Source organism: Pseudonaja textilis, chromosome 5 (genome assembly GCF_049901715.1).
Source record: "Pseudonaja textilis isolate UNSWEBS1 chromosome 5, rPseTex1.2, whole genome shotgun sequence".
NCBI classification, from domain to species: Eukaryota; Metazoa; Chordata; class Lepidosauria; order Squamata; family Elapidae; genus Pseudonaja; species Pseudonaja textilis.
In genome coordinates, this window is record NC_141994.1 from 5,413,301 (window position 1) to 5,436,779 (window position 23,479).

General features: G+C 35.1%; 1 protein-coding gene across 2 annotated transcripts in view; it reads left to right on the forward strand.

The window, feature by feature from the left end:
- The window catches only part of CFTR (CF transmembrane conductance regulator), a 101,513-nt gene that overhangs the window by 41,059 nt on the left and 36,975 nt on the right, over positions 1 to 23,479 (forward strand). For both annotated transcript variants that reach the window (XM_087934050.1, XM_026713158.2), the window contains exons 8-17: positions 2,895 to 3,141; positions 6,222 to 6,314; positions 7,833 to 8,015; positions 9,226 to 9,417; positions 15,723 to 15,817; positions 16,215 to 16,301; positions 19,472 to 20,177; positions 20,696 to 20,824; positions 22,063 to 22,100; positions 23,171 to 23,433. In XM_087934050.1, coding sequence (XP_087790176.1) covers positions 2,895 to 3,141; positions 6,222 to 6,314; positions 7,833 to 8,015; positions 9,226 to 9,417; positions 15,723 to 15,817; positions 16,215 to 16,301; positions 19,472 to 20,177; positions 20,696 to 20,824; positions 22,063 to 22,100; positions 23,171 to 23,433 — 2,033 coding nt within the window. The remainder of the gene's footprint in view (positions 1 to 2,894; positions 3,142 to 6,221; positions 6,315 to 7,832; positions 8,016 to 9,225; positions 9,418 to 15,722; positions 15,818 to 16,214; positions 16,302 to 19,471; positions 20,178 to 20,695; positions 20,825 to 22,062; positions 22,101 to 23,170; positions 23,434 to 23,479) is intronic.

The window sequence follows — 23,479 nt, forward strand, 5'->3', positions numbered from 1 at the left end:
GGCCATGTGGGCGGCGCAGTACTTGTGTTTCTGCGCAGCCTGGATTAATTGCTTTGGGGGGGGTGCTCCTGGGGTGTGAGTCTCTGCGGCCCACCCAAATTTTCTCACGGCCCACCAGTGGGCCACAGCCCACTGGTTGGCGACTGCTGATTTAGATCGTATAGAATTCTTTTGAATTTCATATCATCTGAAACTGAGATACCCAAAACGAAATGAAACTTTAGCCGTATGCAATTTATTCTGAGATTGTTAAAAAACAATGATATAAATGGAAACATTTTAAACTACAGCCCTGTTTCCCATTTCCTTCTCTCTTTAATTTTTGGAGGCCAGCTGATTTTTTAAGGAGCTATTGACATGGAACTCCAGGGCAGAAATTTCCATTCCCCCGTCTATGGGGGCTGCAGCATACCAGAAAGAGGGCCCCGCAAACAAGATATTTAAAGTCCCACCCGTGGTATGGAGGCAGCACATAAAACCACATCTCCTCCAGGCCACTGGAAGACCTCTTTCCATGGACCTGGTCCCTGTTGCCCCAAAGGTTGGGGACCGCTGCCCTAAGGAACATATTTTTAGGTTTCTTTAAGGTGTTTTTTTTTAAAAGGACACCAAATGTCAAAGAAGCAAAAAGTAATCATTTGTTCACATTCCTGTGTAATTCTACCTCTGTGCTGAAAAATTTAGATAAAATGATAAAAGCCCATATTTGTGAAGAGGTATTTTTCTCAGACTTTGTATCTGGGACTAGATTATTTGCTATTTAGAATTATTTTATGAGTCATTTCCGTAAATATTATATGATTACTCTATGTTTCCCTTAATAAATAGTTTATTATTTGTTTTGCAGAACTTACTGTAGAACTGGGTGTGCCATTGCATTCTATTTTTTCAAAAAGAAAACTTGGAGACTTAGTATCTGGTACACAGGGTACAAATTATAAATAATAAGTTAAAATTTATTAGAGACTCTACTTTTTTAGAAAATAGAAAGAATGCTAAAATTACAACCATAAATCTTCTCAGGTAAAAGAAATTCAATCTAATTTGAAGATCCTTTATACCCTGAAAGTGTGATATCGAAACACAATATTTAAGAATGAAAGGAATGAAAGGAGCTCAGAATAGTGATAGAGAAGTGTTGGCAATGAGACTCTAATTGATATTGATCAAAAATATTTGAATAGATTTATACATTTATACATTGTCAGTATTAAATTGCTTAAATTGTTTTCTTTTTAAAAAAGAAAAATAATAGCCATTTCTGATTTTCAAACATTAAAATACCAGTCTCTTGTTTCAAATTTGTGTTGTATTTAATTTTCTCATTTACTTTTTCCAAATTGTCCGTGAATTTATACCTTAACTGTTTCACCTATACTGATTCACTAGTACCGCTGATTATTTCAGTGCTAAAGATATTTAATTGGAGGTGTGTCCAACTGATTTTTCATATAATATTAGCTATTGCTATTTAGAATAACAATAATATTAAATTTTCTGCAACTTCTTTCTCTCCATTGAAACCAAATCAAAATAATTTAATTGTACCTGGTTTAAGCATAATCTTGAGGCAAAGAATTCCCCACCCTTATCTTATCATGTTCCAAATCTCAACAGTGAATTTGATTTGCTGTCTTTTTGGTCAGATATTTCTGCTATTTTTCTCTCTCTAAAACTCTTCATAATCTGCTTTAGTGTTTGACTGCTTATATCAAATCAAGTCTACTAAAATCTCTGGGAAAAGAGTTTTTCTTCTCAATTCAACCTTGATGATACATACTCCTTGATTGATTGACTTCCTGTTGCTACAGCACTCTGCTAGAGTGAAGTGTGCTTTAAAACAAAATTTACTGTTTTCTCTTCATTATATCACTGTACATATTTCTGTCTGGACTTACTTTAATAAGGGAGCTTTGTTATTTCCTGAACTGTTGCACATACACCCATGCATTCTAACAAGTCAACAGGAAACATTTACTGCACTTTACTTCTCTAGTTAATTTATATTTCAAGACTCCGCTTTCCAGAAGTAATAGAAGTAGATAATTTCTCAAAATGCTTGAATTATTTTATTTGGCAGTAGTTAATTTGAAAACTTCAGATCTAGAATCTTTTAAAAGTCACATTAGAGATCAAGTGAAATAAATGTTAAGACAAAAGAAAAGGGAAGTTGCTTTCATTGTTCTTGTTTCTTTTATAGTATATCACTCTTCCTTACCACGGACATACCCATATTTACACAGAGAAAATAATTATCCTGGCCCTACCCATAGATTCTTTGACTTATATAATTTTCTGAAATCTCTAGAATTCGGACAGCAAAACAGATGCCGTAGCAAATATAATGTCATAACTTGCCAGCTATATCTAATGATGGTTTCAGTGTAATTTGAAGTTGTAGAACTGCATTTTGCTTTAGAACAGGGCTGTCAAATTCCCAGCCCGTGGACCACATGTGTCATGCAGTGGCCAAGTCCACGTTCAGTTTAGTGAAGGGGAAAAAATAGTCCCGATATGTCACGTGATGCCACCATGACAAAAGCTGGGGTTTAACACCCCTGCTTTAAAAGGTAGAGTGTTGTTGTAGCAGTAAGCCCCTTATTTCAAACTTAAAATATTAATCCATGCAGACTATAGGATAGTAGTAAATTCTTTGAATTTAAAATTCCCACTTAGCCCTGAAGCCTACTGGACAATCTTTTTGTTAATTTCTATTACTCAGTTTAATTGTTATGAATAAAAAGGTATTGAGAATACACATTCCAAACTACTGTAACTTTCAAAACGTTTTTTATTTGCATTCATAATCGTTTCATATTTTAGAATTATGCCATTCTAGCTGTAGAGTTTCAATTTTCGTATTGGATTTTCAGTTTTTGCCTATCATTTTACAGAAGTGAACTGAAGCTGACTCAAAAAGCTGCATATGTGAGATACTTCAATAGTTCAGCTTTCTTCTTCTCTGGTTTTTTTGTGGTATTTTTGGCTGTCCTTCCATATGCACTGAGCCATGGAATTTTTCTTAGAAAAATATTTACTACCATATCATACTGCATTGTTCTTCGTATGACAGTCACCAGACAGTTCCCTTGGGCAGTGCAGACATGGTATGATTCTCTTGGAGCAATAAACAAGATACAGGTATAGTATCTAAATCTAATTCATTGCAAGTTATAATTTATTCTTTTGTGGTGTCTTATCTTGCCAATTTATCATACAAAATATGTTAGAGTATTATTTTACTGACTTTTATTAAATGCTATTTGGGAAACCAGTTTTAACTTAGCAGGCAGAAATTCCACCAGGAGGGTATCCCAGATGATGTGGGCAGTGATGGAAAAAGCCCAGAAATGAGGCTTCATTAAGTGACAGTACTGGATTTGGAGACAGTTGATGCTATAGTATACAGATGGAACTCGAAAAATTAGAATATCGTGCAAAAGTTCATTTATTTCAGTCATGCAACTTAAAAGGTGAAACTAATATATGAGATAGACTCATTACATGCAAAGCAAGATAGTTCAAGCCATGAATTGTCATAATTGTGATGATTATGGCTTACAGCTCATGAAAAGCCCAAACCCACAATCTCAGAAAATTAGAATATTGTGAAAAGGTTCAATATTCTAGGCTCAAAGTGTCCCACTCTAATCAGCTAATTAAACCATAACACCCGCAAAGGGTTCCTGAGCCTTTAAATGGTCTCTCAGTCTGGTTCAGTTGGAAACACAATCATGGGAAAGACTGCTGACCTGACAGTTGTGCAGAAAACCATCATTGACATCCTCCATAAGGAGGGAAAGCCTCAAAAGGTAATTGCAAAAGAAGTTGGATGTTCCCAAAGTGCTGTATCAAAGCACATTAATAGAAAGTTATGTGGAAGGGAAAAGTGTGGAAGAAAAAGGTGCACAAGCAGCAGGGATGACTGCAGCCTAGAGAGGATTGTCAGGAAAAGGCCATTCAAAAGTGTTGGGGACTTTCACAAGGAGTGGACTGAGGCTGGAGTCAGTGCACCAAGAGCCACTACACACAGACGGATCCTGGACATGGGCTTCAAATGTCGCATTCCTCTTGTCAAGCTGCTACTGAACAACAAACGTCAGAAGCGTCTTACCTGGGCTAAAGAAAAAAAGAACTGATCTGTTGCTTCTGTTGAGAGCAACTTTTGCATCTCATTTGGAAACCAAGGACCCAGAGTCTGGAGGAAGAATGGAGAGGCACACACTGCAAGATGCTTGAAGTCCAGTGTGAAGTTTCCACAGTCTGTGTTGGTTTGGGGAGCCATGTCATCTGCTGGTGTTGGTCCACTGTGCTTCATTAGGTCCAGAGTCAACGCAGCTGTCTACCAGGAGATTTTGGAGCACTTCATGCTTCCTTCCGCAGACGAGCTTTATGGGGATGCTGACTTCATTTTCCAGCAGGACTTGGCACCTGCCCACATTGCCAAAAGGACCAAAACCTGGTTCAATGACCGTGGGATTACTGTGCTTGATTGGCCAGCAAACTCGCCTGACCTGAACCCCATAGAGAATCTATGGAGCATTGCCAAGAGAAAGATGAGAGACATGAGACCGAACAATGTAGAAGAGCTGAAGGCCGCGATTGAAGCATCCTGGTCTTCCATAACACCTCAGCAGTGCCACAGGCTGATAGCTTCCATACCACACTGCACTGAAGCAGTAATTGCTGCAAAAGGGGCCCAAACCAAGTACTGAGTACATATGCATGCTTCTACTTTTCAGAGGTCCGATATTGCTCTATGTACAATCCTTTTTTTATTGATTGCATGTAATATTCTAATTTTCTGAGATTGTGGATTTGGGGTTTTCATGAGCTGTAAGCCATCATCACAATTATGACAAATCACGGCTTGAACTATCTTGCTTTGCATGTAATGAGTCCATCTCATATATTAGGTTCACCTTTTAAGTTGCGTTACTGAAATAAATGAACTTTTGCACGACATTCTAATTTTTCGAGCTTCACCTGTATGGCTGGATAGGTAGATTGCCAGAGGAGATGGTGTCTTGAATAACTAGAGCCTGGAATGTTGTAGGTGACAAATGGCACTTTGAATCATATTCAGACAACCAATGGATCTTCCAAAGCTAAAGATCACCTAAATATATTGGGGCACACCTATTATGATATTGTCTCACAGATGGGTCTTTTCTCTGAAACTATGTCATCTATTGGGAACCAGCCAGCATGTGTACCTTTTTTCTAGTATCTGCCCTTTGGAACAGCCTCATCTCTGTATTAAGATGGCTTCAACTCTGTCGGTCTTCAGGAAGATCTTGAAGATCTAGCTCAAATGCAGAATTCACTATGTTAGTTGAGACCAGTACTTGTGGCCTGTTTTTGTGTTTTGGTGGGGAAATTCTCTGTTATTTCATGACTTTGTAGTGTGGTATTTTATGCATATTTTTTTATTAACTGTTGAGAGTTATTTCATTAAGATAGGTAGCCACATAAATTTGTTAAGGAAAAAAAATACATTGTTGTATATGCTGCTTCTTGATAGAAAAACAGAAAACTGACAGCAGAAAAATATTTAGTGGTTCGTTAAGTCTATCCTTTGAGTTTTTAATATTTTTTTACATTTTTGTCATATAATGAACATGCATTTATCTCAGGCATGTTTAAACTCAGATGATTGACCCATTACCTCTGCTAGATGTTGGTTCCAAGCCCTCACTACTCTTTCTGTACAATTTGCTAACGTTATTTTTGAACTTCCCACCTGTCAGTTGAAGTTATTAATTTTTGCTTAATATTGAAAGTGCCGCTTTCTAGAGCCTTTTTTACATTAATATATTTAAAGATTTAAACCATGTTCCCCCCGTTCCCTTATTCTTCAAGGATAGCCCCAAGTCCAACTTTTTGTAATAGGAAGCAACTATAGCATAGATTTGGTTAATAGAGGTGAATTTAACTTGTTCATATTTTTGACTTAAGAAGTAATAAGAATCCAGATATAATAAGGAGGACTTGTTTCACTATTAAAATATTTTGCTTGACATTTTCCCACCATATTATGCCACAGCTTTCAATATACATTTTCATTAGAATAGATAGGCTATTTATAGTTATTTATTTCTGTCTTGTAATTAACATTATTTGGTATGAGAACCGGAAAATAAAAAAGAAACATTTAAATGTCCAAAGTTCAGTATATTGTGTTACATTTGTCTTTAAAACTCTCACAATTAAATTTACAGGATTTTTTGCAAAAAGACGAATACAAAACACTGGAATATAATTTAACAACCACGGGCCTTGAACTGGATAAAATAACAGCTTTTTGGGATGAGGTAATACTACAATTTGGTTAGTATTGCATGTCACCATGCCACACTCTAGGAAGGCTGACTATACTCACAGAGTAGTTTCACCCTTAAAATACGACAATGTTTAATGGCTTTGGCAATGGTATAAAAATAGACAGATTAGTATGTAGTAGCAATTGGAGCTACTTCAACTAATTCATTATTACTGAAAGAAGACGATTTGCATTCTAACAATGCTAATAAGTAACATTATTTTCATATTACAAACCTTGTTAGTTGATAACTAACAATGTAAATCCATGGCTATGACTTCTTTAGCTGGTATTGGCCTTCATATACACTGGTTCTTCCCAAGAACCTAGAATGTCATAATATATCGGCATTGTAATATTTTTATTATTGTTATTATTAGTCAGTCTTGTATTATATTCCTTATAATACTTTTGATTACAATAATATATCCAATTAACTATATCTATTCAAAAGAAGAACCAGTTTGATTTTGTGGTTAAGGTACTGGCTTAGAAACCAGGCTGTGAATTCTAGTTCTATTTTGGATATGAAAGTCATCTGGGTACCTTTGGGCCAGCCTCTCTCTCTCTGTCTCACCCCATTTTTTGTGGAGAAAATAGGGGAAAGGAATATTGTGTATCCTTGCTGCCTTGAGTTACTTATAACATAATAAAGGCGAGATAAAAAGCTAATAAATAGAAACAATTGATTTATAGAAAAGATTAATAAAATTTCTTTTAATTCAAAATCTACATCAGGATGTCAAACTGACAGCCCATAGGCTAGATGCCACTTATGCAGGCTATGCCCCCCCCACCAGCTTCGCAAAGGGAAAAACGATGCAATATATCACATGATGGCAACGTGACACCACAAGTTTGACACCTGGGATCTACATCAAATCATAATACTGGATTATGCTGGAAAGAGAAATTTAATCAACCTTGATCATAATTAAAAAGTGTGCTGTGAAATCGCTTAATTGCCAGTAGTATATGCCAGTAGTAGTATAGAGGGAGTAGGAGTCTATCCTAGATCAATAGATAATTGAATTTAAAGCATGTTTTTTAAAGTATATATAAACAAACACATGGTACAGTCTCACTGTAAACTAACAATTAATTCAGATATGCCAGATATTTTTAAAATAACAGCGATGAATGAAATAATTTAATGGGGTAAAGAAATGGACAAAGGATATGAAATAAATATTAGATGGATTGTTATATCTATGAAAAATTCTAGAATAGCAGAGTGTTATACTGTCTCTCAGCCAAACCCACCAATAATAACAATATTGTTATTGTGGTAAAAATAGGAAGTGGGAACATTATGTATCACATGTCCAAATTGTCAAGTCAGACGTACAGTAAACAAACAAGCCTACATTACTCTTTGGCATTTTACAATTTGAAGGACTTTCTTTCTTTCTTTCTTTCTTTCTTTCTTTCTTTCTTTCTTTCTTTCTTTCTTTCTTTCTTTCTTTCTTTCTTTCTTTCTTTCTTTCTTTCTTTCTTTCTTTCTTTCCAGGGAAGTGGAGAGATCTTCACAAAAACAAAACAGGAACACGGTAATAATAAGATACCATCAACAAATGATGGTCTCTTCTTCAGTAATTTCACTCTTCATTTTACTCCTGTCCTTAAAGACATCAATTTCAAAATTGAAAAAGGAAAACTGCTTGCTGTTGCTGGATCTACTGGAGCAGGCAAGGTAAAAAAAAAAAAGGCTGATTGCTAAAGTATAAATATGTTAATCCAGCAATATACTCTGTGTGTGTGTGTGTGTGTGCATAAGGGCATATATATACTGTACATACACAACATACCATACATACTAAGCTACGCTAGTATTGAGTTAAAATACAAATATTGTTCTGCCTATAACATGAGCTTTGTATCTTTGAGTATTGCAATGCAGAATCCACGCCATGTGCCCATGCCATGTGCCATTCATATTCTGTGCAACTGAGATATCAATATAGTTGAGGAAGTCCCCAACATTTAAAATATTTTAAATGAAACATTGTTTCAAAATGTTACAAAATAAATGTTACAGAATAACATTTTTTACAAACATTTTTACTACTGTTACAAAATAAATGTTGCGATTTTTTTTTCAAAAACACTGAAGAGAATCAGAAACAAGGTATTTCCATTCTATTGATGCTTAAGGAATAATACTCTTGACTCTTTAATAAATATAATGTTTTTTTACTCTTATTGTGCTCAATGGTTTTTCATACTAGGTGTGACTGCTTATTTATTTCCATGCTAAGAATGCCAAAATGAGTAAATTCTGCAAAGAACTAAGGAGATCAGATTCTGTGTCCTCAAATAACACATAAAATTGTTTAAAGCTACTTTTTTATTTTGGTGCTTGCATTTACTTTTGACATATATTCTCAATTGTTGATATATGTTGATTGCTAGTAGATTATTATTTCCAATTAAAGTAGGTTCTTGTCATTTGATTTTGGAATATGTATTCCATAGCTTTCTGAAGATTTTTCAAACTAGTATTGAAATAAAATGCTGAAATAAATATTAAGAAATGCAAGACCAGCACAGATTATTTATATAATGAATTAAAAATTAATCAATTTCAAAAGGCACAGGTAAGCACCAGATTTAGAGTTTACAGACAGTTTCACATTTCTTTTGCCTTTGAAAGTTGAAACATTGCCATTAAGACACTAATATCTAGACTGTTTTTCCTGAGTTTTTAATAATTGTACATTTTGAGCTCTGCTAGAATTAAGCAGACACTTAAACATTTCTCTGATATTGTTTTAAAGATTAAATATGACCTTGGTATGTCCCATTAATCTAAAAATAGCCGAATAAGAACAGTTAAGTTTAGTAGACTTGTTGTACAGATCTAATGAACAAATATTAATTATTGCTATCATTCTCAATAATAGACTTCTCTTCTAATGCTGATCATGGGAGAGTTGGAACCTTTAGAAGGTAAAATCAAACACAGTGGAAGAATTTCCTTTTGCCCTCAAGTGTCATGGATTATGCCTGGAACAATTAAAGAAAACATAATATTTGGTGTTTCTTATGATGAATATCGATATAAGAGTGTCATCAAAGCCTGTCAGTTAGAAGAGGTTAGTCTTCAACCTTGTACATTTTCTTCATGATTATAAAAAAAAATACTTGAAAACAAAAGATAATTAAAATTAATCGTAGCGCATTTTAGGAAATACCGTGTAAATTTAAAATAATTAAAACATTTCTATAATTCAGAATAAAGTTATATGAACCTCATCCATATACCATTAATTTCATTGTTGTAGTTATACATCTTTTTTGTTGAAAAGGGGCAATTTTATGCTGATCTTATAAATGGAACAGTGTGTATCATGATAGACCAATCTACCCTCAGAAGTAGACTAAACATTTCTAAATAAAGAAACGAATATTTCTAAATTACAATGATCTTACAGTTAGTTACTTTAAAAAAGTACCCCATTTTGAAAAATATATACTTGTATTTAAGTATAGCTAATCAAAATATGATCTAAAATAAATACTATCAAGAAATATTATTCTGAGCTATTATATGCTGTTCTACAAGCTATTAATAAGCATACCTGAAGAAGAATTAGTTGGTTATATTTTGTAGTATGCCAAATATTACTGTTCCATGAATAAACCCTATTGTCAGGCACTCTGTTTTGAAATCCTGCTACCCAAAGTAGTAAGTAAACTATGTCACAAAGTCAAATGCACGCCACTTGCTAGCTGAATATGGTTAGCAAAGAAAAATATTTTAAAACGTCAATATATTAAATCAAAGGTTCAAAGTCAGAGTCTGATTTATGTATCGCTACAATCCCAATTGTAAGGATGAGGTGGCGGTCATGGCTTGAAGGTCTCTGAACAGCTCTGAATTGTGCATCAGTTATGCCCTTTCCTGGACCCACAATCCTGCTCACAAGTCACCCACACCTTAGTCACCATCTATCTTAATTACTGCAATATACCCTACATGGAGCTGTCCTTGAAAGTATCCAGAAATTCCAATTGGTTCCAAATGGGGTAGCTTGATTTTGTGAAAATCTAGATTTGCACAGCTGTCATCTCTCCTGCAGGAGCTACATTGGCTACTGATTTACTTCTGGGTCCAATTCAAGATGCTGGCTTTAAAGCTTTAAAGGCCTCCATGGCTGGAAATCAGGTTATTTGAAGAAACATCTTTCCACAGTTATATCTAACGGAGTGCAGAGGCAGGATGTGTTTCAGGTCCGCTCTCTTAAGGAGCTCCATCTGGTGGGGTCAAGAAACGCCTTCTTTGAGGGGGTAACACTCTCCCTACGGAACATCATGCAAAAAATAAACGGCCCTCACTTTGACATCTTTCAAAACATGGTTTGCCAATGAAACTGGGGATCCCATGGTAATATGAAGCAATCATGGGTTTAGTTTAATTGTTGTGCCAGGAGGGGTGGAAATTTATTGGCTTTTGTATTGGGTTTTATTTCTGTAAGCCATCCAGAGTCACTGTGTGTGAGTTGACCAACCATATAATTATTTTTTTAATAAATTAAAAACTCATTTAGAATGCTGCATAATTTGGACATCTTATAGTTCTGATATCATCTGATAATCTACAGAATGCCATGCATACAGAAAGTCAGATTAGCTGCTATATATGTATGTTAGGACCCGGAAATACCAGTTCAAAAAAACTATACAGTGTGATATCCAGCATTAGCCCATCTCTGCTTTTTTGCTCATGTATTCCACCTGCAAGATACTGTTATATTTGAATTTGTTCTGGAAATGCCCTGTTTTTGTATGTCATTCATATTATATATTGTCAAGTGAGCAGTCATGTAATTCCTCCTCCGTTCATGCCTCAGTTATTTGGCATCTTGGATTAAGACATTTGTTCACTGAAAGGTTTTTCACCTTTGACTGGTGTGCAATCTGTTCCCTGATAAATTTATCATCAAATTTCTCTGGAGCAATTACAGGAGATGTGTCAGGTATTTTATCAAATAAAATTATGCACTTACGAAAGCAGAAGAAAATAGTTTACATAACTTTCTAGGTCTGAGATATCAGGAGAAAATATTCATGCTGTAATGTGGAATGAAAGCATATTTGAGAGGGTGGAGTACTTTGTTAGTTTTTGATTTTGTGTGTAAGAAGTGTTGGTATAGGTTTCGGTACAAAAGTACTTTGAGCTAGAATTGGGAATATTTAGGTGTCTGCTGTTTAACTCTGAATCACATTATTTTGTTAAATAGGTTTTATGTGAATTAGGGATGCTTTCTCTTTGCCAGCTCATCTTAAAGAAAAAAGCAAGGACAACATAAATTCACATTTAAACCTTGGGACTTAAATTAATGTAGATTCTAATGAGAATATAATAAACAATATCCAAATATTCCAAGTGAGCTGGATTTCGGTTTACATGTAGGCAGAAAACAGAATGACAGTTACCCTCCAAGATGATTGGAATGGAGTGGAATGCAGTAGGTAGAGGAATAGAATAGAATAGAATATTTCCTAACTCACAGTCAATACAGATGGCCTTACTTCTAAGTTACCACTGTGTCTGAACTGTTAATTTATCAATTAGACCCAAGAAATATAGGTTGCTTTCAAATAAAGGATTTTCATAATCAGGGCATTTCTATTCTAATGCAGATATTTAATAAAAACAAATAGCAGCTGTGCTCAACATGAATCTGGATTGTTAAAAATACATCTATGACCGGGTAAACAAGGGTTAATACTCTCACTGGGCTAACCCAAGTTTACAGCAGTTGCAAACTTTTGAGCTTTGCACAGGAAAAGTTTTGATAGCTTGTAAGTTACATGTTTTCAAACGGTTAGGAACTACTCTTATGGATTTGTGATTTTGGTGTTTTATATTTAATGAGTAAAGCTTTTTGAATATAGATTTTAAAAAAATCCTCCATATGGGTTTTTTAAAAAAGGAAGACAAAACAGTCTAAGCTGTGTTTAAATTGCTGTGAGAAAATATGCTGAAAAATTGTTTTGTCATGAACTCAGTCCCTGCAATTTCCCTGTCTCCTTCTCTTTAATTCACTTTACCTACACCTTCCTATTTTTCCTGTGGCCAATTTAGGGCGCATGGCTCTGAAGCCCTAGGTTTAATATTAATCTATAGACGGCTAATGTTTTTAAAACTCTTTCTTTATTCTTTGCCTAGAATGTTCATATTATCTTTCCCTTTATCATTTTCACATTGAATTGAGTGTTAAATTGCTTACGGCTTTATCTTGCATTTTTTTCGTGTTGCTAACTGTTAACTTTGTACCTTTTAGACTGTTTTATAGTTTACGGTATTGGTTTACCATTCTCATTTATGCCCCAGTTCAATCCTGAAGGATGTATCTGTAAGCTTCAAATATCATTTTATAAAATATATTGATTGGTTAGTAATTATAGTTTTTTTTAATAACCTACAATATTTGGTCCCAATAGAATTATCACAATGGGACATTCCAACTTGTTTACAGATGTTTGGGAGTATTTTCTGTTTATTTTAAGATTTGTCTTAGATAAACATGAAACACTAGCATAAGACAAAAATCTATGCACAATGTAAATATATTAATCCATTCAAAGGAAATGTATAAAGTAATTTCAGGTCTATCAAGACTATTTCTTCTTAAGACTTAATGTTACCTCTGTATTAGGGACAACATCCCTTCAAACAGTTGTAATGTAATGTAATGTAATGTTGGGAATAGATCTATATCTTCATCATATTCCTACAAGCATCTCAAGGCTTTTAATTGGCCATTGTAAGAAACAAAATTCTGAATTAAAGTATGCTTTTTATAGTACAGGAAGGCTGCTATGAACTTAGTTGTGTGAGCAACCATAGTTTTGGGTAATCCAGAATGTATATTATTTTTGCAAAGTAATTATACTACTATAGGCAAATATTTCAGATGACAAAATGCCATAATAAATTGTTTAACTAAATAATGTTGTCTTATTAATATGCAATAGTCTTAAAATGCAATTCTGTGAAACAGAATTTATGGCTCTAATTTATGTTATGCAAGAGTGTTAGCGTTAAGATCAACACGAAAGTCATATTGAAAGATCTACTCACACACCTTTGGTAAACATCCATTGTGGTTTGGGAATCTTTAACAGTTGATAAACAATAATGTTTAACTGTGTACTCAGAGTCTTGAAATTCAGGTGCTCATTTTTTCACTGAACAGATTACAGAAATCAGATATGGGAATGTGGAAAGAAAGAATTATGGTAACTTTTGGCTTGTTTTACTGAAAATGAAAGTGCTTAGACTAGGTCAGTTATAATCAGGCTTGTGCAGTTCATCAAATCAATCAATCTATCAATCATCACCTCTTGTTTGACAGATTTGATTCATTGATTATGGATTAGCAAGCTCTTATTAACTTTTAGTCATTACATATAGACCAGGATGATCTGTCCCTAACATGACCCTTCAGGTTTTCCAACAATTCAAGTGTCACTGCTGTAATTGCGACTACCTGTTTGGCTCCTCCTATCTTATGGGGGTGAGTTATGATTGCCTTCTCCTACACAGTATGAAATGATGCCTTTGATGGTATCACCCATATCTTCTTGTATCACCTCTGCCTGCTATAAGTGTCTGTTTGTTTTAGCTGGGCAACTAGGATAAACGTCATGCCTTGGATGATCCTACTGGAAGTATGTTGTCATATATTCTCACTGTTTTTCATTCATCCCTTCTGGAACATCATGACTGCCATCACCCCACAAGTCACATATACTGTCACTATATGAGGCAGTGTAGCAGAACTTCAGAGGCAACACATTTCTAGAGTTTAATTAAAACCAGCCTTTTAAGAACCAAGCCTGTTCTTAAAGAACCTCATGTAAAATTATTGACTTTGTTACTAAATGAGCATTAAATGTTATCAATGTAATGCTAGATAGAAAACAAAGAGAATTCAGGAAATATCACAAATCAGTAGAAAATGTAATTAAAGGGAAAGTCATTCATCCTGTCATTAGTTCCAGAGAAGAAGTCCAATACTTCTTCAAAGGCAGTTTCTGGTACCTCAGCCCCTTGGGATTCCATGACAGTGTCAAACAGAATGTGCCTAGGAATGATTCATTAGCTATTATACATTAGCATATTGCCAAGAATATCTGCCAAGCATCAGGTGAAGCCTATTTAATAAACTAAGCATTGTGGGAGAAGAGTTTTTTCCCCTCTGGTTTAGAAATTATTGAATTACAGGAAAACAAAGTTTAAAAATAAGTTATTATTTGTAATGAAAGGAAGGAATTAGCAGTTTCCAGATGGTTTCAAAAATAGGGCTGGAATATTATTCTGTTCAAAAAAGTTCAAGGGTCAAATACTATGTTGAGTCCCATTAGCTAAATTTTGAATACAAGTAATTTATTAATGACTGATGCAAATATGAAGTGATATGAATGTTGAAAAAAATGAAATAAATAACAATGAATTCTCTGTACTGATAATGTTCAGATTTGCAATTGTTAACTAAATAATAGTTATGGCACATCCAAGGATATTACCACCAAGTTTGCTATATCTATAAACAATACAAATTTTATGCTAGAAATTATTGGGGAAAAAGTTTGAACATAAATTTTCCTGAAATGATTGCCTTACAATTGCCATTATTTCATTAGTAGCCATATGTTATTTAGTCTTTTGTAACCTATATTAACCATGAAACCTGTGCATAAAAATTTAAAAATGCATGATTTCATTTTATTTTGGTCTTCTAGACTTTTTATTCATGTGTTGTTTATGGCATTTTATTAAGGTCTGTGAGTTTTACTCTTAGGTATTTTATCATTATTAAAATAGCAATAGCACTTAGACTTATATACCGCTTTATAGTGCTTTACAGCCCTCTCTAAGCGGTTTACAGAGACAGCATATTGCCCCCAACAATCTGGGTTCTCATTTTACCCACCTCGGAAGGATGGAAGGCTGAGTCAACCTTGAGCCTGGTGGGATTTGAACTGCCAAATTGTAGGCAGTTGGCTGCAGCAGAAGTAGCGTGCAGTACTGCACTCTAACCACTGCGCCACAGAGGCTCCTAATAATTGACCCTCAGTCAGTTATGTGAAAAAAATATTTCCTAAAGAAGAGAATATATTTAGCTCAGCATTGAATTGTGAAGTCCTTGGAGTTTTCCAAGCTTAGTTGTTAATTGCAAATGTTTTATTATCCAACTAGGTAATATCACTGAATCTGGGGTTTTGCTCCCTGTTTTATACAAAGTAGCTTATCTTGTCAGATAAACATAATATTCATCTTCTTAGCCTAAACTAAGAGCATTGTTATGAAAACTTATTCATTTGTTTTGCTTTGGATGCCGTATCTTAAAAATAGAAAAATTAATATCTTTATACAATAATTCAACAGGATATTTCAAAGTTTCCAGAGAAAGATGACACAGTTTTAGGAGAAGGTGGAATAACTCTCAGTGGAGGTCAACGAGCCAGAATTTCTTTAGCTAGGTGAGTAGAAATAATGGTATGTTGTTTTGAATGAAGAGAATTAAATTTCACCTGTTCTTAAGGGGAAGTAACCTTACACACATCTTAAATATTTTTATTTCTAAAGTCAGAATATTGTACCTTTTAATTTAATAGAACTTACTTCTGATGAATGGATATATAAGATTAAAATGGAATATTACATAATTCCTCTATTTTAAAATTTTATAACTGCCAGTTGCTGCATTTTACCTATTTCTTATTTAATTTAATAAAAGAATTTGCTTTGGCTAAATATATTTTATCATATATAACAATAATTCAAGTATAATAAAATCAAAACAATTAATCAAAACAGTATTTGCATTTTAGCATATATTGAATGAGAGCTAACTAAATTTCTTTGACATCTGTTTAGAGCGGTGTATAAAGATGCCGATTTGTACCTTTTGGATTCTCCTTTTGGTTATTTAGACATGTTAACAGAGAAAGAGATATTTAAAAGGTAGGATATGTTTTTATATATTTAGTTAACTCCTAGGTAAAATGATACTGTACAAAGAGATAGCAAATGATTTATAAAGAGCAGTTTTGACATCCAGCAGGGACATCTAACAGAGAACATCAGTTTCTGAAATTTGTACTTGTTAAATTATTTAAGGGCCTATAAATAAAAGCAAACAAATGCTCCAATTCTAATAAATCCTTATGCTCATTTCCACATCATAACTCAATCAGAATATTCATGTTTTATGAATTCCACTATGCATGATAACATTTTCTGCTTGTTGAACTTCCTTTGTAATTTAGCATTATCAGGTTTATAATGGAATTTAAATGATCTCCATCCTTTACAAATGCTTGTGTAACTGAGCCTCAAAAAGATAATTGAAGATCTATTAATCCTCTTTATAAACCTACTGGTATATGATGGTTTCTTTTGTCGATCACTTACAAACGTAAGAGCCACAGCAAATTAAAAACCCATTTTGAGTACCCTTCTCTCGAGGAATCAGAATAGAAAAGGAAATAGAGCTATGAAAGACTTATCCTTGCAGCCAGCTTGACCCATGTCCGGAATGGACCAGCAATCATTTTTGGAGAGAAGGAATGGATTTCATTATCCTGACTTCATCTTCTACCCATCATGAATGTGATTCATTCAAGATTCATTTTCTGGTTCTTTTTAAAAGTGGTGTTTTTCTGCTTTTGTCAACACAGTGTTTCCAGTGTTCCTGCTGCACTTCTAAGCCAGCCATGCACTTTGATTGGTTTCTTTTCCGATGTAAAAATATTCCCCTCATGCTATTTTCCCAGCTTTTCCTGAATAAAGCCTGCTGCAGCTTCTGTTATTGTATGTCTTTCTTACCAATATAATATTGTATAACCTTCCTGGCGTGCAGTTTGAAACTTGCTATTTTTTACTATTTATTTATTTTTCTTCATTCCTCCCTCGCTCCCTCCCTCCTTCCAATGTTTGGTCACATGACCATGGGAACACTGCAACAATCTTAAATGCAAGGGTTGGTCACAAGTCACCTTTTCCAGTTCCATTATATCTTTTGAGTGATAGCTGAATGAACAATTGTAAATTGGGGATCACCTATACCAGGGGTGTCAAACTCGATTTCATTGAGGGCTGCATCAGGGTTGTGTTTGACCTTGGAGGGCTGGGGGCATGATCATGGTGGACATAGCTGGGGTAGGTGTGGCCATGACACAAGACTTGTGTCAGAGGGCATCTGTGGTAGCCAAGTACTAAGACATGACTTCCCTCATTCTCTTCCTCATTCTCATTTCCCCCCCTTTCTTGTCTTCTTTTTCCTTCCTTCTTCATTCTAATTTCTTCTTCCTTCCTTTCTTTCCTTATTTTTCCTTCTTGCTCTCTTCCCATCTTTTTTTTCTTTTTCTTTCCCTTTCCCCTTTCTTGTCCCTTCTTGCATGCTTAAATGCAAAAGGGGAAACATTTCTCCTTTTGTTTTGTTTTTAGTTTTGATAGCCTTCTGCCAGCTAAAATGGGGCATGGGGTCGATGCTAGTCAATTTGAAATAAGAATGAAACCATCAGGAAAAGTCAGCTTGCTTAGAGTTTGTCCCTTTCCTCAAGAAAAGAGTTAGTAGAAGTCAACTCCATTGATGAGCAGGGAACAGAAAGCAACTGTGGCAATTTGACTTTAGTTGAATTATGTGTGTAAAGAGAGAGGGATGGAGGGAGAGGAAAAAAAGACAGAAAGACAGAAAGAAAAAGAGAGGCAGAATCCAAGTCAATATAAGACTCCAGAAACCTCAGCCAAGCCACCGGTCCCTTTTCTGTGACAGGTAGAATCTGTTAAAAAGAAGGACACGTTTAATTACTCTCTGGGGAATATAAATCAGAAAGGGGGAAGATATGATTTTCTGAATAGTCTCAAAAAGAAGAGAAAAGGTGAGTGGAGGAGCAAGTTAAAAAAAGCTGACTGTGGAACAACAAAGCAAATTTGCGAGAGCTTCTTGAACAAAAGTCACAGCAGGAGGTTGCGGAGGAAACTCCAGAAAGAAAAGGAGATTTATCCCAGAAAAGGCAGCGAAGGGAACTGCCTAAGCAAAGAAATAAACCCTTCTGGCTATAGCAAAAAAAAAATGACAATGGATGCAAACTAGAAAGTGCAGTGAAAAGTTGGGGTTAGAAAAAAGCTGAATGGGAGAAAGGAAAGAAATGCCGCTAAGGAGAAGATCATCTTGCCTTGACTAGTTGTAGGCAAAATTCAGATTAAAGCTGCCTAAAGTTGAGTCTGTGTAACCTCAAGAACCCCTTCTGTTGTTCTCTCTGCCACCAAACCAGAAGTCTTCCAGTCCTCTCGATGAGTGTCAGCGAAGCAAAATTAGGGGTTAAAATTTTCCAACTCAGAAACCTCTTGAACCTGCCAGTGCCCAATTTCACTGCCTTAAGAAATTGACCCTGGAAGAGGGATTTCTTGCAACTGGACTGTGTTATCCAGTCGACAGTGTGTTTTTTAACTGCTTTTCTCATTTCTATGCCATCCATATTTTTTCTGTGACAATGTGTCTCCCTGCACTTTATATTGGGACTCCGCTCTCTTTGGCCACCTACTTTTTTGGTGGGGAAAATGCTTTCCTGACCATTTTTTTCTTCTTCTGATGGCTTGTGTATGTTCCCAACAATTTTCTTTCCCAACTATTTTCCTGCAACACTCTCAAAGCCAAAATGGGGCACAGGGGGAACCACCTGAGCCCTTCCCCGCCGTGTCTCATTTAAGGCTTGGATGGCCTCCTACACCATCCTGTCAGCCAAAATGGGGTCCGGGGAGCTACCCATAGTCCTTCCATGTCCGGTTTTGGGCCTGGTTGGTGGTGCTCGGGGCCACTCATTTTGGATAGCAGAGGAACCATGGGCTGGTCCTTTGCTATTTCCAGGCCGGGCCCACAGGCTTGATATAAGCACCCCATGGGCCGGATTGGGCCCATGCGCCTTGAGTTTGACACTCCTTATCTATAGTCAGATATCCAGCACAATTATGATTTGCCTAGAAAATAGGGTTCTTTTTCAATCCCCTAATTTTATTGTCAGCTAAACGAATATAGGATAGCTTTCTTGAATTAGGAAGCACTCGTATAATAAAGTCATCAATATGTAGTACCTAACTTCACATCTGCATTTTTCTTTCTTTTTCTGAAGTTGCGTCTGCAAGCTTATTGTGAATAAAACTAGAATACTTGTCACTTCAAAGTTGGAACACTTAAAGATAGCAGACAAGATATTGATTCTCCATGGAGGATGCTGTTATTTCTATGGAACATTTTCTGAACTTCAGGGTCAGCGACCCAACTTCAGTTCTGAGCTGATGGGATGGGATGCTTTTGACCATTACAGTCCAGAAAGAAGAAACTCCATTCTTACGGAAACGCTGCGGCGCCTCTCTGTTGATAATGATGGCATGACTTCACGAAATGACATGAAAAAAGCATCTTTTAAACAAACACCAGATTTCCCTGAGAAAAGGAAGAACTCTGTCATGAATGCACTAAATTCTAGCCGCAAATTTTCTCTCCTGCGAAAAACATCACTTCAGGTCAACGGTAAGGAAGAAGGTCTTGGAGAACCAGTAGAAAGAAAGTTGTCTTTAGTGCCAGAGTCTGAACAAGGGGAGGCAATTCTGCCTCGCAGCAATGTATTAAATTCAGGACCCACAGTCAGAGGGCAAAGAAGACAATCTGTACTTAATTTAATGACCAGAACATCAATTCGTCCAAGTCAAAGCATTTACAAAAAAGGCAGCATATCAGTGTTTCAGCGATCTTCTGAAGCAGACATCTATGCAAGGCGTTTGTCTCGGGGCAGTCTGGTAGAAATAACTGAAGAACTTAATGAAGATGATTTAAAGGTATATATTTCAAATAATTGTAGCTAAATGGTTGTAAGTGGCCCTGTTTCTTGGATGTCCAGCTTGGTATTGCAAGATAATATTTCCAATTCAGAGAATCATTAGGTTTTAGTTTAATATGCTGATACATTTATCAAGGAAACATGTACCAAAAAAAAAAAAAATGTCAGGGGAAATTGCATTTGAAAGCGTGCTTTCATTTTTAAAAGTAAATGATCCTGAATAGGACATTCTGTTCCAACTACAATAACAATATATCAGGAGAAATCTCAAAGGGAAGTATTCCTCTCACTTTTTAAAGAGCTATGAATATGAATGAATAAGAGGATAAACACAACATTCTTAAACACATAGTTGTCTAAAAGAAAGCTGGAAACCAAAATTGTAAGCATATTAATAGGAATTCTCATGAAAACCAACAGCAATAACACCTAGGCTTATACTGATGATACCAATAGGGTACAAACTAGACGTAATGATATAAAACAGTCTAACTGTATTCTCAATTATTTTGCCAGGAATGTTTCTTTGATGATTCAGATGCCATGAATGCAGTTACTTCATGGAATACATACTTCAGATATATAACCATCCACAAAAAAATGATTTTTGTATTATTTGTATGCTTTATTATTTTTTTAATTGAGGTAAGAATATTATAATCATCAATTCTACTTTTAAAAAATTGCTGATGCAACAATTGTTAAAAAAACAAACAAACCCATTCTTATTTCGTACATGCTGTACAAGATGTATAGAAGAACAAGGCTCTAATAAAGAAAAGAGTGATAGAAACTTCCTTCCTTGGTCATTAGCCAGACTCCTTCTCTGCTGGGTTCACCTCCACCTCAAGTCTCCCCCTCCTCACCCATTTTGCCCTGTATCTCTGCTCTTTTGGCTACTTCGCGCTCTGCTGCCGCTGCCATCTACATCCCATGCCATCCTTAGTTGACTTTCACAGTTTTCTTCCTCCCGCTGCTGCTGAGGCATGCCAGGTAGAGGTAGCTGCTGGATCTTTGCAAGTGTTTTGTGAGGCTTCCCCAAGTCTTTCCTAGCCTTCGCTGTGGAAACCATGATCATTATAAATTCAAGGATTAGCCATAACTGCGTTCAGTTAGCATTGTCCTAAATTTGAACAGTCACTGAATAGTCCTTAAGCAAAGATTATCTATATCGCAGAAACCAAATGTATTAATTCTCGTATTTTACAAGTTTATTATTGTTTATGTTAATATATTTGTATGGCTTTCCATCTTAAACTTTGGCAGCTCCCAGCAATAAAACTATAAAAACCATTAAAAACATAAAAACCTAAAGTCTACCACCTCAGATGTAAATTTTCACTATGTTAAAAGCCTAGACACCAGGATGTTTTGATACTGTAACTTTTTAATTGAGTGATCTCCAACAATATGCATGCAGAAGTACATAATACGGACATTCACTGAACAAAATAAAATAAAAAATGTATGCATTGGGAGAAACAAATGTGAAAACATACACACATTTTGATTCTAACTTTTTTTAAAAAAACCCAGCAAACTAATATAGAAACAGGATGAAATAAGATTGGGAAACGAGTGAAATTGAAATTGACAGATGCATCCAATTTTCAAGGGGTACTTCAACAGGCCTGTAGATAAGAGAATTACAGCACCTGAAATAATTCCTTTGTACAGAATTATTACATTGTAGTTTGGCAGTTCTATTTTATAATTGAACACTTTATAAATTAGAGTAACACTGGACATAAACTTCTGGTTGACTTTATACATGTTACAATCAATATGTGAAATTATATATTTTATAGAATGTGTGAGAAATGTATAGAATGCCAAATATGGAACGTCAAAGTATGAATTAACTATCAATTTTCTATTTTTAGGTGGCTGCTTCCCTAGTTGGGGTATACTATATCAATAGGTGAGTACAATAGTACAATATTAAAGATTTATTTATGTTATGTAACTCTAACATTTCAATGGGGCTAAGTTTTAATATTTAAAGCTAAAGTAATTACCACATGCCCAGTTAAGTGGCATCACATGATGTTGGTGGATCTCAATAAGCTAAGCATTGTCTACTTAGTTGGTATGCTAAGAAATGCCCAGAACAGGTGATGCAAGGAAGCTGAAAAAGACATATCAGAAGATGATAATGGAAAACCATTTCCATTCCATTGTCATGGAGTCATCAGGAGTTGAATTCCACTTGAAGGAGATTGTATTTTTAGTCATAATATTAAATGCATAACTATAATTAATGCATAGCTTGTTCTGAAGGTTGAACAGACCAAAATAATTTCTCTCTTTCTCTCCCTGCCATAAAATGATAAAACTGCTATTTCTATTTCAAGATTCTCCATTGGCATCAATTGGACTCCCTTTAATTTATTCCTACATTTCAAATTTTCATTTGGCTGCCACTTAAAACAAATCTATTAACTGGTAACACTTTTAATCCAGCGCTCGCTTAGTCCTAAATGGATAATTTGTTATTATATGCTCTAGCTCAATTCTGTACTTTTAAAGGTTTCTGTCTCATCTAATTATTCTCAAACATGACCTGCAAATGTCTACTAAAAATATATATTCTTTGAATTCAATGGGATTATTCCTGTGTAAAGGTATAAATGACAGTTTTCCTGTTGTCTTTTTTTTGGACAGGAATATCTTTTATCAAGTGTGGTAGTATAATAATAAATGAGGAATAATGCTAACAATAACAATTTTGATGTCTTATTTTAACTTCATAAGACATCAAAATTGCTGCTGTTAGCATTATTCTTTGCTCCTTTTCAAATACTTAATCATAAATTCACGTCCCTTTAAAACAATCAGTTTTATCAAAACAGCATTCCCATAAACTATCAAATTGTGATTTCAATGCTAGTATGACATATCTTGCTTTTAAAAAATGAAACTCAGTATGCGACTGTAAATTTATAAACAACTATAAACTGATAATAATATGTGTTTGTGTCTATTTTATAGAATTGCTGTTTCAAATGAAACAGAGTCAACAAAAAACAATTCCTCGGATGGACTGAGGAACAGTACAGTTATTGTTACTAAGACTAGCAGCTTTTATATCTTCTACATTTATGTGGGGGTGGCAGATACCTTGCTAGCCCTGGGGGTCTTTAGAGGCCTACCCCTAGTACATACTCTTATAACAATTTCCAAGACTCTTCATCACAAGATGCTTCATGCATTACTTCAAGCTCCTATGTCTTCCCTCAACAAACTCAAAGCAGGTAACTAAGTCACACAATCTGTAGTAATTTTTATATGCTTAGGTAA